General features: G+C 34.1%; 1 protein-coding gene across 1 annotated transcript in view; it reads left to right on the forward strand.

The window, feature by feature from the left end:
• The window catches only part of LOC115222592 (nidogen-1), a 173,238-nt gene extending 157,040 nt beyond the window's left edge, over positions 1-16,198 (forward strand). The window contains exons 22-27 of the mRNA XM_029792880.2: positions 583-751; positions 6,482-6,639; positions 7,713-7,845; positions 10,724-10,842; positions 14,053-14,205; positions 15,779-16,198. Of these exons, the coding sequence (XP_029648740.1) occupies positions 583-751; positions 6,482-6,639; positions 7,713-7,845; positions 10,724-10,842; positions 14,053-14,189 (716 nt within the window). The 3' untranslated portion in view covers positions 14,190-14,205; positions 15,779-16,198. The remainder of the gene's footprint in view (positions 1-582; positions 752-6,481; positions 6,640-7,712; positions 7,846-10,723; positions 10,843-14,052; positions 14,206-15,778) is intronic.
• The last annotated feature ends 719 nt before the right edge of the window (positions 16,199-16,917 follow it).

Here is a 16,917-nt window from a genome sequence, read left to right on the forward strand (position 1 = left end):
TGTTATTATCAAAATTATTATTGCCATTATCAAAATTATTATTTTTTCATCATTATCAATAGGCAAAATTCATAGCCTCTAAAAGAGGCTATGGATTTTATCTATACATTATACAAGGTAGATATTGCCACATACAATCTAGTAAAATTTTGTGTGCTAATGGAAAAAGCATGGAATAACAATCACCTGGCTTAGAAATATTTGTGGACTTATCAAATGCATGTAATTGTTTGATTAAATTTGAGGTTTTCACTGCAGTTTATGTTGAAGAACAATCAAAATAAAATATCAATCGGATTTGCGTAAAATTGGTTTTGAGTTTTAAGTATATGAGTGTACTCTGTTTGTTAGGCAGCTGATATTCTCTTTGTGTAAAGTTATATATCAAGTTCTTTTCAAAAATTTGTAAATTGGCATGTAAATATTGGTATTGAAATATATGAGCTTTAATACCTGCTAAGGAATTTAAAAATTTGTAAAACTAAAGATATTTTATGAAGGATTTTATAAGTTTAAACACAGTAAACACTGATAATATTTTGACTTTAGTTCAATATTGGAAATAATACTTTATCATTTTAGATGTGAAATCTGAAGGCATTGCCATTGACTGGATATCAAGGAATATGTACTGGACTGATTCTAGGAAAAAGAGCGTGGAAGTAATTAAATTAGATGGTACTCACCGCAAAACTCTCTTTAACACAAAAATAAGCAACCCAAGAGGAATTGTTGTGGATCCAATCCGAGGGTGAGTCTTTTCTGCCTTTTTATTTTTCCTGTTGTTATGTAGGTCCCATCGAGTAGACAAACTTATCCCACAGGTTGGAGGCTGAACAACTAACGTGCAGTTCTAAGAATATCATGCTTCTGTCATGTTAAAGAGCACTCTGAACTGTCCAACCAGGGCTGTGGAGTCAAAACAAAAAAAATCTTGCCTCTGACTCCAACTACTCTATTATTGACATCTCCAAATCTGACTCCCCTATGTAATTAAGTAATTGTGGTCTATTTTACTGACTCCGACTTGGACTCCAATTACCCTTTAATTGTTTCTGACTCTGACTACATGACTTCGACTCCACAGCCCTGAGTCCAACATACAATAGTTACTCGTACAGAGTATAGTATTGCAGGCTGGATATATTGCTCTTCTGTATATCAGTTGTTTGTTGTTTGGGTCATAGCTGATCTTACACATTCTGGCTCTCTGCTTGTCATATCAATTTCATTTCAGGCATAGTGTACCTAAGAGTCTATGGCTCAATATTTCTTTCTTTTTTCAAGACAGTAGAAGGTGCATTTCAAGGGGGAGTTGGTTGATATTTCTATCAGGCAATTGTTATTCCTGCTCCTTCTAAGAGGAGAAAAAAACTAGATGTAAGAGAGGAGAAAGCAGAGTTGGTGGTGCCTGATGAATTGAGAGACTTGTATGACAGGTTTAGTGTTGTTTGTATTGAGAAGAAGAGAAGCTGAGATCAAAGAAGTGGGAATCAGTAGGTTTGTAGTGGACTCTCATTTTTATGTCAAACTATTCTTCCTCTCAGTACAAATGCACTAAATGTGCCATACAATTCTCTCAATTCCTCTGAATTCTGACTCTGGAGTATTGATTCCCATTTTGAATCCCAGTGTGAGAGAGTCCTAGATATGCAACATTGCATATCTAGGGCAACATTTTTCAACCATATCTATCATTTTTTCTAATTGCTAAGGTGTAATTTAAGTGCTGCTATTTCCAGCAGATGATATGACTACATGGGCTAGTGTTACTGCATTGTTGTTATTTAGCCCCAAATGACTGAGCATTGACCAGAAGTATTCCAGCCATGGCCAATCCTTCAAACATACCTAGGATTACATTATCCGATGTATCCCAGAGGTTTTTTAGAAAGACAGTAAGCTGTGTTTAGGAGACGAATTGGTTGCTATTTCTAGCAGAGATATTGTGCTTAGAATTGTTTCAGTTTTTATCAGGTTAGTTATTTCTGTTATGTAATTGTGGTTTAATTTTTTCCTGTTGCCTTGTTGGATGTTGTATCGCATGTTCGACGTACGATATAACAAGATAATAATAATGCCTCGCAAATCGTTCTTCTCAATATACTGGTCATAACCCTTGATAATATGCAACTCTCGGCTTTACTCTGCTGAAGGCTCTCTACATATGTCCATTTATAATTGTGGCACAGTCCATTAGGAGCCAACCAATAGGGGTGTTCTACTTCCACACAACAGATGTATATTCTGGACTTATCTTGAATTATATTATTAAAAAATCCAAGTCTTGAATCTATTCTCTGCTTATCCACTCTTTTGGAGTTTGGGAAAATATTCTTGCTTTGCTTAGTGATATGCATGTGTTGTTATGATGATGATGTGTATGTGGCCTGAGAAAAGTAGGGGATTATTTGCCATGTGATTTTGATAGATTTGTGAGCAGAACAGGAATTAATGATTAGGAATAAGGTGTAGTTAGTTTGGTGAAATATGTGGATGTGTTGGTATGCATTATTAAGGATAGAAAGGGAGGAACTAAGCTGCGATTTATTGCATCACCTCTTGTCTGTTTCCTGTTTTCTTGTTTTTTTTTTGGCATATTTGGATGGTGTTTGGAAAGGTGTTATTTTTTTGCAACTGGAGTTTGTAAGCTGATGGAAAAATTGATGGGGGTAGGGGTACCTAATTATCGTATTGATGTATTTTTATGTTGCTAGTTTTCATTTTGCCTGCTTGTATATTGTAGTGTCCTATGAATAATTGAGTGTTGTTTGTGGTATGTGTGCACTGGATGTGTGATTTCATATGTTACGAGGCTACCACTAGTTTGGTCTATCCTGCTTTGTGTTCACTGTGAGACCGTCTCAGATTACTCTGTCAAATGTTGTACTTATTTAATCATATACTATCTTGTAGCTTTGTGAAGTCGATGATGTGATTGTTTTATTTTTAGAATGACATTGTAAGGTAAGCATGAGAGACCAGATCTCGCCAGTATGAACATGAAGCAGGAGGAATATTTTGGTTGGTTATGGCCAGTTTAAGTGCTAAAGGGTTAAAGGAGTTTTATGGGCCATTTGTGTTGTACTGAATTATGTTAAAAATGTTCATACTGTGTTAGTAAATATCACTTCAATGTGTTAGAGGATGTCCTTCTGTGTGGATTAGACATTGAAAAGTAAACCCACAATGGAATATATATAAACATAATAGGGTAGAGGAGTAGGAGATGTATTTTTATGTTGTTTTGGTGGAGTGTGTGTTTTGAATGTTTTTTGAATTATAGAAGAATGCATGTAGTGCATTGTCTAAATTAATGATCAATGGTAGGTCACTTCATTATCATCATTGTTTAACGTCTGCTTTCCATGCTGGCATGGGTTGGACGGTTCAACTGGGGTCTGGGAAGCCAGGAGGCTGCACCAGGCACCAATCTGATCTGGCAGTGTTTCTACAGCTGGATACCCTTCCTAATGCCAACCACTCTGAGAGTGTAGTGGGCACTTTTTACATGCCACCAACATGGGAGCCAGTCAGGTGGCACTGGCATTGGCCATGTTCAGACGGTGCTTTTTACGTGCTACAGGCACAAGAGCCAGTTGGGGCGGGGTTGGCTGACATCGACCACATTCGGATGGTGCTTTTTATGTGCCACTAGCACAGGGAACCAGTCAGGCGGCACTGGCATCGACCCACGCATGAATGGTGTTAATTGTGTGCCACCAGCACAGGAGTCAGTCAGGCAGCAATGGTATTGGCCACAATTACAATTTCCACTTGATTTTGATTTTACTTGACTCAATAGGTTCCCTCAAGCACAGAAAGTTGCCTGACGATTCAAAGGTACTTTTTAAATGGGTTGCTTATGTGGAACTTCAGTAATTATGGTTGTTATTGAATATTGAAAACCTTGATTTTTATATTTTGACAGTCCACCAGTTGCTCTATGTTTTGTAAAAGTATTTGTCCTTTATACATTGCTGTATATATTGCATTGACAACAGGTGTGAGGTCAGAGAAAACTGTGGATTGTTTGATGTATGGCTCTAATAACATGAGTAGAGAAATTACAAGCTTCCATAGATCATTGTTAATTTTAAAACGACCATAAACCATTTACATCATGTGACCATATCAGTGCTGCCATCTCGTTAACATACATTAAAGGATGGTGCCTTTAATGCTCAAGTACTATTTGAACTTCCTTTGTCTTCAGTCTTTTATGTTAGTTAATGTCACTCACTTAATGGCTCGTCAATATAATCATCATCATTATCATGGACAGCATTTTCACCTGCATATTTTCCATGCTGGCATGACTTGGATAACTTTGTCATTTATCATCTCATCTGTGGGAGCCAGCACACTGAAATTTGACCTCACAACTACTCATAACTTGCTTGGTCTTCTTCTGTCACACACACACACACACACACACACACACACACACATAAACATATAAAATTATTTAATTTCTCTTTCCTGATTTCTTCCTGTTTTTCTTCTCTTCTTCCTGTTCCTCTCATCTTACCTTTTCCAGGTAGGTTTACAGTTTCATATTTGCTTGCTGTCCATGTTGTTGTTTTGACCCATATTATCAATGGCTGAGCACATGTACGATAAAAAGTGTTCCAGGTGTGACCATCCAGTCTATTTTTATATATCTAAGGCCACTTTGTTTAATGTATCCTCTCATTTTTTTAAAGACAGAAGGGTGTGATTCAAGAAAATCTTGGTTCCTGACCATATTATGTCAAATAACTATGAAAAGGCTTCCTTGTTGACCCAGCTTACTGCACAATATAAAATTAGAGAAAAGTTGCAATTTTTTTAAAACATCATCATCATCATATTTTTGTCACCACCATTTTTGTCATCATCATCATCATTACATTCACTTTCCTTGCTTTATGTGATGAATGCACAAATTGTTTTCATCAAAGCCTAGACTTCACAACAGTGTCATACTATAGAACCATTTGTGCCACTTTGGTTTTGCTTGGAAGGAAACAGATTTCTTATATGTGGAACCAAATATTTTATACTCTTTCCAGTAGCTTATATCACTTGTGTGTGCCTACCATGTGACAATACTTGTACGAGTGTAGGAGGAGAATGGATTACTCCTTTTACAAGAGTAGTTTAGCAATAAATGAATAAACATATTTTGTAGGACTTTGTCATCAAAATTTTGTTTTACAACTCACTGAAACTTGTACACTGACAAAACTAGGTCCTAAGGTGAAATTAGTGTAACAGCATAGTCCTTCAGAATTACCGCAGGCAGTATTCTGTTACATCTGCCTGGGTGGCTGTGATGCTTATGGCCATTAGCTGTGATTAATTGCTTGTGCCTAACGGTGCAAATACAGTAAAATTTAGAAATAAAAGTTGTGAAGAATCTTAGCTTTATAGAACCATCTGGATTCAATAAAGGGGTGAGAAAACTGCTCAAAATATAGGAGAGCTATGTTTGTTGCTGTTGTTGTAGTTGCTTGTTCCTCCTTGAGCCATGCCCAGCTCATAAGGGCTGGGTTCCTGGTTTCATTGGTGTATAGGATGGGACGCTGGTCTGTCACAAGTGAGCTGCTAGATGCAGGAGGAAAGAATGAGAGAAAGTAGTGGCAAAAGAGTCAGAACAAGTTTGCTATTACCTTCAGCAGGGCTGCGTGGGGCTCAGGTGTTTCGCTCATAAACACACACACACCGCCTAGTCTGAGATTCGAACCTGCAATCCCTCAATTGCAAGTCCGCTGCCCTAACAACTAGGCCATGTGCCTCTAATTAAGAGCACTAAAATTATTTAAATCCTCAGTGACCCTCTCATTTGTGACCCTACCAACGAACCCCAGATTTTATCTATTAGTTGGAGTGGCATCCTCATTTTTATTGTTGCTTACACTATGTTTTGGGTATGTACACTCCAATCTTCTTCAAGCGTCTTGTGATTCACCATAGCGCCTGGCTGGGATTGAACTCAGAACCTAGGTGACTGCACTGCATTAACTCACATCTTTATCCACTATGCTAAAGAATTGTAAAATATTTCAAATATTTCTGAATTTGTCTTCCAATCTTTCTTGATATTTGTTGTTGAAAACCCATTTACATCTTCATATATTTCGATGTATGACATTAGATGGCAAAATGGCTTATAAAAGTCAGTGTGGTATGTGAAGAATCTCTTTTGCTTGCTGCAAAACAGAATGTGTCATTTGAGACCAAAGTAGTTGTCAGACCATTTCTGGTGTTACATGGAAAGAATAAGCACAAGAATAACAAAATGGTGTTAATGGTAATGGCAGCAACAACAATGACAGTAAAAACAATCTTAGTAAAAAATCTTTTAGTTTTTCTCAAGTTCATCATTGCTTATCAATCGCCCACTTCTCTCCCAACAGTGTCTTGCCACTCCGTGTGTGTGTGTGTAAGTAAATATAAATAAACTATTATTTATTCTGTGTATATTTTTCTCTTTCAGGATTTTGTACTGGGTTGACTGGATGCATGATAACCCAAGAATTGAAAAAGCTAATATGGATGGCTCTGACAGACAACTATTTGTTCACGACGATCTAAAATTACCAAATGCCATTACTTTAGATCTTCCTACCAACCAGTTATGCTGGGGAGATAAAGGTAGGTTCTTTTAAAATTACATTGTTCATTTTCCTCTGATTGGGTCAACACATGAATTAATATATGAAGAGATATCAGACGCCAGAGCAGTAAACTGGTACACTCCGTTGCTTGCAACAACGAGGGTTCTAGTTGATCCAATCAACTGGAACAGCTTGCTTGTGAGATAAGCATGCAAGTGGCTGAACACTCTACAGGCACATGTACCCATAACTTTCTCAGGGAGATTCAGTGTGACACAGAGTGTGACAAGGCTGACCCCTTTACAAGTGCTATTCATTTTAGTCAGCTGAGTTGACCGGAGCAATGTGAAATAAAGTGTCTTGCTTAAGGATACAATGCACTGCCAAGAATCAAACTCGTGACCCTATGATTGCGAGCCAAATGCAATAATGCAGCTGAGATTCCATAAACGAAAAAATTAAATGAAATTAAATTCAAGTTTAATATTTGAAATTCCTAAATCTGTTATGAGTCAAGGAACATGCAAGTTTTGCAATGTCAAGAATTTTATCAATTGCCTCCATTGACATAATCATTGTCAGGAAAGGGCTAAAGTTTTGAAAATCAGTCAATTTTTTTTCATGTCTCTTCACATAGAATTGTTGACTGAAACTATACAAGACAAACCATATAAATGCTAATTTGTTAAATGGCAGCTGTTATTCAATGAAGTCAGCATATTTCATGGAGAATATCTTTTTTTAGCTATCAGTATTACTCCATGCCACATTTACACTATTTAGCTGATGCCTTATATAATGGAATTTGTTGAACGTTCATCATTAAAATCATTTGTTTAAAGTACCATTGAAGTACCATAGTCACAACTGTGTCTCTGTTTGTTTATATATTTATTTATTCATTGTGTGCCAAAATGTATTGCATCTATTTGTAAACTCTTAATTGTTTATTGATCTGTTCTTTCAAATTTTAACCATTCAAATATCCCTGATAATACAAGAGTGATCATTAAACATTTTTATTGAGATGCACAACTACAAAATATAAAATCAAAATCTTTCATTCATTCTACTTCATTAGAATGTCACATTTCACCTATTTTATTTCAGTTTTATCTAAAATTGAGTGTGTTCACTTCAATGGTGTTGGAAGACGTGTCTTATACAAAGTCCATGGACGTGAGTTTGGAATCTTTGATATGGTATTTTCTGATAATAACATCTACTGGACAGATTGGACCAAGTAAGTGTTAATATTAATTGGTTTATTGGAACAACTCGTAGCAAATTTTAATATGTATTAATTATTTAAAGTGGTGAGCTGGCAGAATCGTTAGCGCACTGAGCAAAATGCTTATCAGCATTTCATCTGTCTTTGTGTTCTGAGTTCAAATTCAGCAGTGGTTGACTTCGTTTTCCTTCCTTTCGGGGTCAGCAAAATAAGTACCAGTTGGGTACTGGGGGTCAATGTAATTGAATTTCCTCTCCTCTAAAATTACTGGCCTTGAACCAAGATTTGAAACCAATATGTACTAGTTATTTGCAGGGTTTTTTTTCTTTCTTTCTTTCTGTTTTTTTTTTTTTTTGGTAAATGAGAAAATGCAAGCAAATAATTTGACAAGTGGTACAATGTTGAAAATTCTTGTATTAATATTTCATGCAACAAATTAAAACACATTATTTATTTCATTCTAGTTTAAACTATCTTTTAACTACATACATTCTAACTCTTAAATGAAAAATAACCAACCAAATATGTAGAATTTATTCTACATCATTTGCCATGCTGGACCACTGAAATCTACAGGCTTTTTCCATTCTCTCTCTGTTTATTTTCTCTTATTCCTTTCTGTTGAAGAGCGTAGGCTTGAAATGTAAAAGACCTTTCCAGTTTCCTGAGCATCAAACTAATACACTTGCTTGTTCTTCATACACCTGTCTTTGTCTTTTGTTTTTCTGTAAATTTCAACTATGTAGAATTTACCAAGGTCTAAAAAACTTACGAGTCAATAACATTCTTCCAAGAACAAAAAGTTAGATGTGATCTCTGGGAAGCATCATTAATGTATTTTGAGTGACATATTTTTACAATATTCTGCTGTCAGAATTTTGGGTGCACTCAACATTAATTCTTTTACAGGAATGACATAAAACAAAATGTGATGATGTTTTTGTCTTTCCAAAGTACATTAGGGAAGTAAAACGGTTTCAATTAATGGGGGCACTTCTTGAGCATTACATACTCAGTGTAGGAATACCTAACCATCAATTTTGGATTTATAACTCTCATATTGACCCAAAGGATCGTAATTTAGATGTAATTAGGTTTACTTTAGTTGTTTTAGTTGGATTAAAATTGTGCGCCTTGCATGACCTCTGTTAAAGATTTAAACTCCAGATTATTTCAGAGCAATAGATTTATCTATTTAATTCATTTATTCTATGGAGTGATAAGTAATTTTATTGTTAGACAAAGTTTAACACTTATTCTTCCTGATGACCTGTTCTGTATAGCAACTGACAAACAGAACATGATTACAATTAACGGAAGTTAAAGAGATCCAGTAAAAACTGCTTATTCTCCTCGGCTATTATAACTCCAAAATTCTTTTAGAGTATGACTAGACATATCGATAAAGTGTTAATGCTTATGGTATGCAAATTAGTAGCTCCAATTTTTCTGTAGTTACAGTATTTGTTTCTCTGGGATTGGTCAAATTGATGCTTGTGGTGAGAATCTTGTAAGATTCAAAAATCAATTCAGATCATTCATCATATTTTCCAATCTATGGAGAAACAGTTAAATTAGCCTTGTTTATATATGGTTACAATATATATATATATATATATATTGTATATATCAGTACAGAATTAAGTAATCTATATGTTCATATATGTTATACAACCTATTTAACAATACATGCAAATACTTGGGGATACTATTAAAAAAATTCATTTATAATTCCAGTTATTAAATAAATTGGAAAAATTGATTTAAAAAATTGCTTTCAGTTCTTTAAATAATGAAATGTTGGGACATTATTAGTATTAAAACATAATTATATTAAGTTTTGAAAAGTCGTTAAACACTGACTTTATACATTAAGTGATATATTAAAATAGCACAATTGTGTTTGACTTTTGCTATGTGATCATCAGGAATATTTTGAAGTTCTGAAATTGAAATCACATGGAAGTGATACGATGCCTTTGTTAAGTTTAATGGTTAAAAAAAAAATATGACATTTACATGACAAAAACTGTTTGCATATATATTGAAAAATCTGTTACTCATAAAGGCAGTCGTAACCGTTGTTCCAAAAGCAGTGTGACATTATTTATGGAAATTGACTATTCAAACAGATTCTTAATGGCTTCGTCATCTTTGAAATGTTGTGACGTATATGCAGAAACAATTTGTTTTTGACTTGTTGTAACTCAAAGGAATATTTTCACACCATTTAATGCGATGAACAATATTCTCTTTTATACTCATTCCTGTCTCTCATGTAAAACTATCTTCAAAATATGTAAAAACTATTTTTATAGAAAAATGAAACGGAATATTTTGTAGTTGCTTGAAAATGTATTTGCACTGGAGAGTTTACTTTGATGACTTTAAATATTTGAATAGTCTGCTCTTTTACCAGTGTATTATCAAAGAGTTTTACTGCGTTTACAGTTTATTGTCTGTCTACAAATTTCAAAATCTCTCAGCCTTCCAAAGTTCCATTTATGTTTCTTTCAACAAAGCTGGGAAAATATTTAGGTAATTTTTAGGTATTTTTGAAAAAGCAGACTCATAAAACACATTGAAGATGCTTCTCTGCAACATACTGTCTCTACATTAAGAACACATCATGTACATTCTTACACACATAAATCAAATACTACACACACACACACACACACCATATACTCAAAACTATATTTAATCTTAAAGTCTACAAATCTGTAACAGGCAATAATTTCAGGGTCAGCATCCACATTATATTAAAGAAGACAAAAAAAAAACGAAAAAAAAAAAAAACAAGCATTTCCATGAACATAATGTTACTGAGGAAAAAAAAAATGTGTTATCATGGTTGAATTGTGTAATTGATTTCTATAAATTTTCTTAGGTCAACTATATCTAATATAAAGTGGAATGCCAATAAACCAAGTGAACCTTTAAGTACACCAACCGGAGGTCATGGGAAAATGTATGGCATCACAACTATAACTGATTCCTGTCCCCGAAGTGAGTAATTCTACAAGTTTTATTGACTAATTAATTCTGATGTTTGGTTGATCACATCACATCCACACAAATGCACACACACATATATACAGTCACATTGTAAGGTACTTTATCAAGTACACACATTACAACAGATTCATGTAAGTATGTGCCTGATATATATAGTTGTATGTGTGTGCATATATCAAAATCAAGCACATACATACATGCATGTATGCGTACATACATACGTGTATGCATACATACATACATGTATGCATACATACATGTATACATACATACATACATGCATGTATGCACACATACATACATACATGTATGCATGCATGCATGCACACATACATACATACATGTATACATACATACATGTATACATACATACATGCATGTATGCATACATACATGCATGTATGCATACATACATGCATGTATGCATACATACATGCATGTATGCATACATACATGCATGTATGCATACATACATGCATGTATGCATACATACATGCATGCATGCACACATACATACATCTATACATACATATATACCAAAAAAGGATGAGAGAAAAAGATGTAATAATATTTAGATATGTAACACAATTCATACATATTGATCTTTTATGCTCTCCTTTCTCTCTCTCTCTCTCTATCCACTCACATGCACTCCCTCTACCATATATACGTATACACACACACACACACACACACACACACACAGCCTTTTATGGTTAAGTGATAAGAAGAACTATTGTACCCACAGTTATACCTGTGATTCTATGATCTTGCTCAGAGCCTTGAAACTGGTGGAAGTAAGGAAGAAAAGAAAGGAAGAAGAGATCACCAAACTAGAAACCCGACTAAAATATCTGAAACAAAGTGATTCCTCCACAGGCACCCAAAGCCAGATGGTAACATTTACACCAAGTATCAGGTTGTCAACCATCCAAAATCAGGAATAGTCTCTTTGATAGTCTTTTACACAGTCTCTGATTACCAAATTCCGTTAATAAGGCTTTGGGTGACCTTCCTATGCTGTGGTAGAAAACATGTTTAAGATGACTTGCAATGGGATCAACTTGGTATCTGTCTAATTGCAAAAGTGAAGTTCTTCACTGCAAAACAGCTTTGATGGTTTCATCTGTGTTGATGATAACAATCTTCAAGCTACTCTAGTTTTAGAGCCACAAAATATGATAATAAAAATCATATGATAATGATAACAAAATATCTATTTTATTGCAATTGCAACAGATTAAATTTGGATTTCTGTTTGGGGGCCATCAATACTGACTTTGATCTGTGTGAACGACATTCATAAAATATGTAATTTTTTTTGTTTTTAATTTGTTAAAACTGAACTTTATTGCACTGATAGAAATAGGTGCATTTTTGTTATTTGAATTAATGGCATAATTAATATTCTTCAAAAAGTTCACTAGCATACACATTGAATTGGGTTAGCATACTCATAAGTTTTTCTGAAGCATTTGATGAAGTTAGCCATTGAAAAATTGGTTGGCAAATTCAGAGCATAAATTTGGGAATAGATTAAGATCTTTCCATTTGATTGGAAGTAGAGAAATACTGCTGTTTGTGTCATAATAGACTGCAATACCCTTTATTGCTGATAAATTTTGACTGCACTTAAATTTGAAACATATACTCTAATTTAAGTTGTCACTTCTTATCCGACATTAGTTCTCCACCAAAATTTATACTTCTTTCCAATCCCAAAAAGAAAAAAATATATAATTAGGAAAAAAAAAAAGAAAAATTTGTTCTATAAACATCTTCTTTAATCTCTCAAGACACTATGAAGAGAATCTGATTTGTTGAAAATTCATATTGTTTTGGGCTTTTGAGAGGCTGATGTATTGAATGAAAGGCAAAATTGTTTTCTTAAAAAGCAACTTTTAAAACCTTTTCAAACATCAGAAAATTGATTTTTGTCTTTGTGAGTTTGAGAATGAAATAAAAAAATTCAGAAAGAAATGGGAACAATGATATCTTTGCCTAATAACGACTTTGGTCATGACTGTTTGGTTTCTGGTTTTAAAATAAAAATAATAATAAAAAAAAAAAGGGAAGAGTTTGAATATTATTATAAAGTTCAATACAAAGAAGAAGATTCTGAATTTTTGAAACAATTAAAAAAATACAGAAATTAATTTTTAATGTTCATTAGAAATTGAAATCTAAGGAGTTCACATGATATACAAAGAAATGAGGTGTTCACATGATATACATGCAAATGGAAATGTTCACTTGGTGCATAGCTTTGTGGTTAGGGTACTGGATTCCCAATTTTAAGTTGTGAATTTGATTTCTGGTTGAGGTTGTGTATTGTGTCATTGAACAAGGCATCCCATTTCACATTACTCCAGTTTACTCCTTTGAGAAGAAATAGCAGCAGCAGTAGCAGCAGCAGTAACTGTTGGTAGTTAACCTTGTGATGGATTAATTTTTGTACTTTTATTTGTTTATTCCTTGCAAACTAAGGTAAACTCTGGCCTAGTGAATCTGTTGGCTCATGTTGAATGCAAATTTAGTTGCACAATATTTTAGCATGAAATCAGCAGTATCAGCAGTAAAGTGTGTTTTGACAAAGATTCTGTTAGGATTCCGCAGATAATAGTTTGAAGTCAAGCCAAATCATGGTGATTGGTAGACTGAAGATATTGATTATCTCACTTAATTATCATAAATTCATTATGTATGATGCATAATAGAGAGGAGACTTTATTTGCAATGAACAGGATTATAGATAAAGTAACAAACATCTTATATTTTGAAATCAAATAGATATCTAGTCTTGAGAAATAAGTAAAGATCTATGTTCAAGTTTAATATTGTTGCTGAAAACTTGTTAGAAGTTAGAAAAAAGATCAGGAAGACATCTGACTACATTAAAATTTTAATGAGATTTCTTATACTGAATTCAATTAATCTCTAAAAGTTCTGTGCTTTTTGTTTGGAATACTATTAATCTTTATGAAAAAATTGTTGAAACTTTTAACTTAAGCATATATAAATGTAACTAGTTGTTATTATGGTATATTTTTTGAATTTCAAAGTTTTAAATATGGTAGGATATGTTTTATGGCAGCAAACTTTTACCTACATAAGACTAATTTTACAAAATAAATCTTTTTGGTAGAGTTTTTAATGTTATGTATTCTTGAAGTAAAAGAGTTTTTTTTGTTTTGTTTTCAGATACTAATGCTTGTGCCCATGACAATGGAGGCTGTCGTTTCTTGTGTCTTCCAACATTTGGTTCTGGACGCACATGCGTGTGTCCTGATGATGTTGATAACAATGATTGCAGCAGTGCAGCATTATTACAGATGTAGTTAATCAAAATTAAAGGTAAATATGTATGTTAACGTACTTTCTTACTTAGGACTAGAAACAACTGAAGATTTTTTTTATCAAAATATGTTAACATATGGTGGTGTCTCAGCATGGCCACAGCCTCAAGGCTGAAACATATAAAAGAATAAAAGAATATAGGGGTGGGCAGAAGTAGGTATACAGTTGCCAAATATGAGTGAAATGTTCTTGTCTCTTTTCTTGTCTCTTTTTTTTAAAGCTAAGAGATTCATAAATCAATTAAGGGATCTGCAGGAGATGCCCAGTTTATCATCCTTCCATGGTGGGATGGGTTGGATGGTTTGATTGGAGCCGGCAAGCTGGACATGTACACCAGTCTCTAGTCTGTTCCCAAATTGTTTCTATCTTTCTACAGGATGGTTTTTACATGGCACCAGCACCACTGCTTTTTATGTGAAGTCTTTTATCTTTATTCTAAAGGTTTATCGATGTACATTCTCAGTTTTTCCTATCGTGATCATCAGCATCATAAACATCATCATAGGCCAAATCTCCATTATAATCATTTTTTAACCTTATTTTTGTTACTCATATCAGTCATTGGACAGCAGCCAAGCTGGGGCCACCATTCAAACAAATCAAACCCACAACCATTTACTTTTATAAAGTCTTGTACTTATTCTGTTAGTCTCTAATGCCAAACTGCTAAGTTATGAGGAAGTAAACAGACACGTGTTGCCTGACAGTGGTGGGGGACAAACACAAAAACACACACATCTAGATAACACACACACACACACTCATATATATGATGGGTTTCTTTTAGTTTTTGCCTACCAAATCCACTGACACATTTTTGGTTGACCTGTGGCTATAGTAGAAGACACTTGCCCAAGGTGCCATGCATTGGGATTGGAAGAAAACTTCTTGCCACACACCTACACCTGCACCGTGTTTCCATAAAATCAACATCACAGTCATCATTGTAGCTTCTATGCAAGTGGCTTACTGGTTAGGGTATTCGACTTACAATTGTAAGGTCATGAGTTCGATTCCTGGAGGCACACTGTGTCCTTGAGCCAGACACTTCATTTCACATTGCTCCAGTCCACTCAGCTGGCAAAAATTGAGTAGTACCAGTAATTCAACGAGGCCAGCCTTGTCACATTCTCTGTCATGATGAATCTCCCCAAGAACTATGCTAAGGGTACACATATGTCTGTGGAGTACTCAGCCACTTGCTTGTTAATTTCATGAGCAGGCTGTTCCATTTGTAGCATCAACTGGAACCCTCATCACCTTAATTGGTGATAGCATATATATCTTGTGCAGCTTTCCAGCTTGCCTGTTCTCAGTCAAACCGTCCAACCCATGCCAACATGGAAAGCGACAACCATGTCCACCACCCCCACTGCTGCTGCCAAAGTCGCTGGTGCCGCTGAAGCCACCAAAACCACTGCCATCACCAAAGCCGCTTCCACTACCACCACCACCACCACCACCACCACCACCACCACAACTACTACTACTACTACTACTACTACTACTACTACTACCAGTTGCCGTCTTTGTAACACAATTAAGTTTTCTGTTTTTTTCTCTCTTCCAGATTCCTGTGATACCTACAGAAGGTTGAGGAAACCTCTCAGTTTCCAGCAGAAAAGCTACTGCTGCTGCTGCTGCTGCTGCTGCTGCTGCTGCAAATATGTCTGTTTTAGAAAGAGAATATTGAATGCTGACATCTTTTTTTTTTTTTTTGTTTTTCACTCTGGATGAGCAAATCCTTTCATACCTTATATATTATTTTGATACATAATTAGAAATTTTTCTAACAGGATCAAATAAAATCGAAATACTACTAAACGTATAAAAGGATATGACACATCTGTTTATCAACAAATGAGTGAAAATTATAAAACTTACTGAAAGCAAAAACCGATAAGCTTGTATCAGCATACGTATATTTGATGACAGCTTAAAAAAAAAAATTCATTAGTGATATTTGATATTTTAGATAAGAGAAGGTAAATATGAAAACTGACCATATATATATATATATATATATATATATATATATATATATATATATATATATATATATATATTCTGCCTGGAGTTAAAAACGCTGCCATTTTTTAAATGTCTTTTGATGTCTTTTGATAATTTTTATAAATTTTTGCCCGAATTAAGATTTAATACATGTTGGTGTTAACATTTTAAATGCTTTTATACATATGTCTTCAGTGTTTGGAAAAAATAAAATAAAATATATATATAAATGAATATCAGCAAAATATTAATCACTCAAAAACAAAACATACACAAAAAAAAAAATAATAAATAATAAATAATAAATAAAAATGATGAGGAGGAAGATGATGACAATGAAAGCAACACTGTTAGCCGTACCAGAACGCAGATGACATTGCAATGATGTCACCATGGTGATGAGGGGGATAAAAGTATAGATGATAGATGTGATAGGGTTAATGAGTGATATAGTTACGATTCTTATATCTTAAGTCGTTATATTTCTATTCTCTCAATGATTCTCACTCATACAGACATTTATTCATTCATGACTCGTTACATCTTAATCAATCTGGTATTCCATTTTTAAATTGATTCTAGCTTAAGCAAGTGGTTTTTCTTTTTTTTTATATATATATATATCATCAACTTGTAAAATATTTTATTTTTTAGTTGATTTGGAATAAGTATCAACATTTCATCCTACTTTCTAAGAAT

This window comes from Octopus sinensis, linkage group LG20 (assembly GCF_006345805.1).
Source record: "Octopus sinensis linkage group LG20, ASM634580v1, whole genome shotgun sequence".
Taxonomy (NCBI): Eukaryota; Metazoa; Mollusca; class Cephalopoda; order Octopoda; family Octopodidae; genus Octopus; species Octopus sinensis.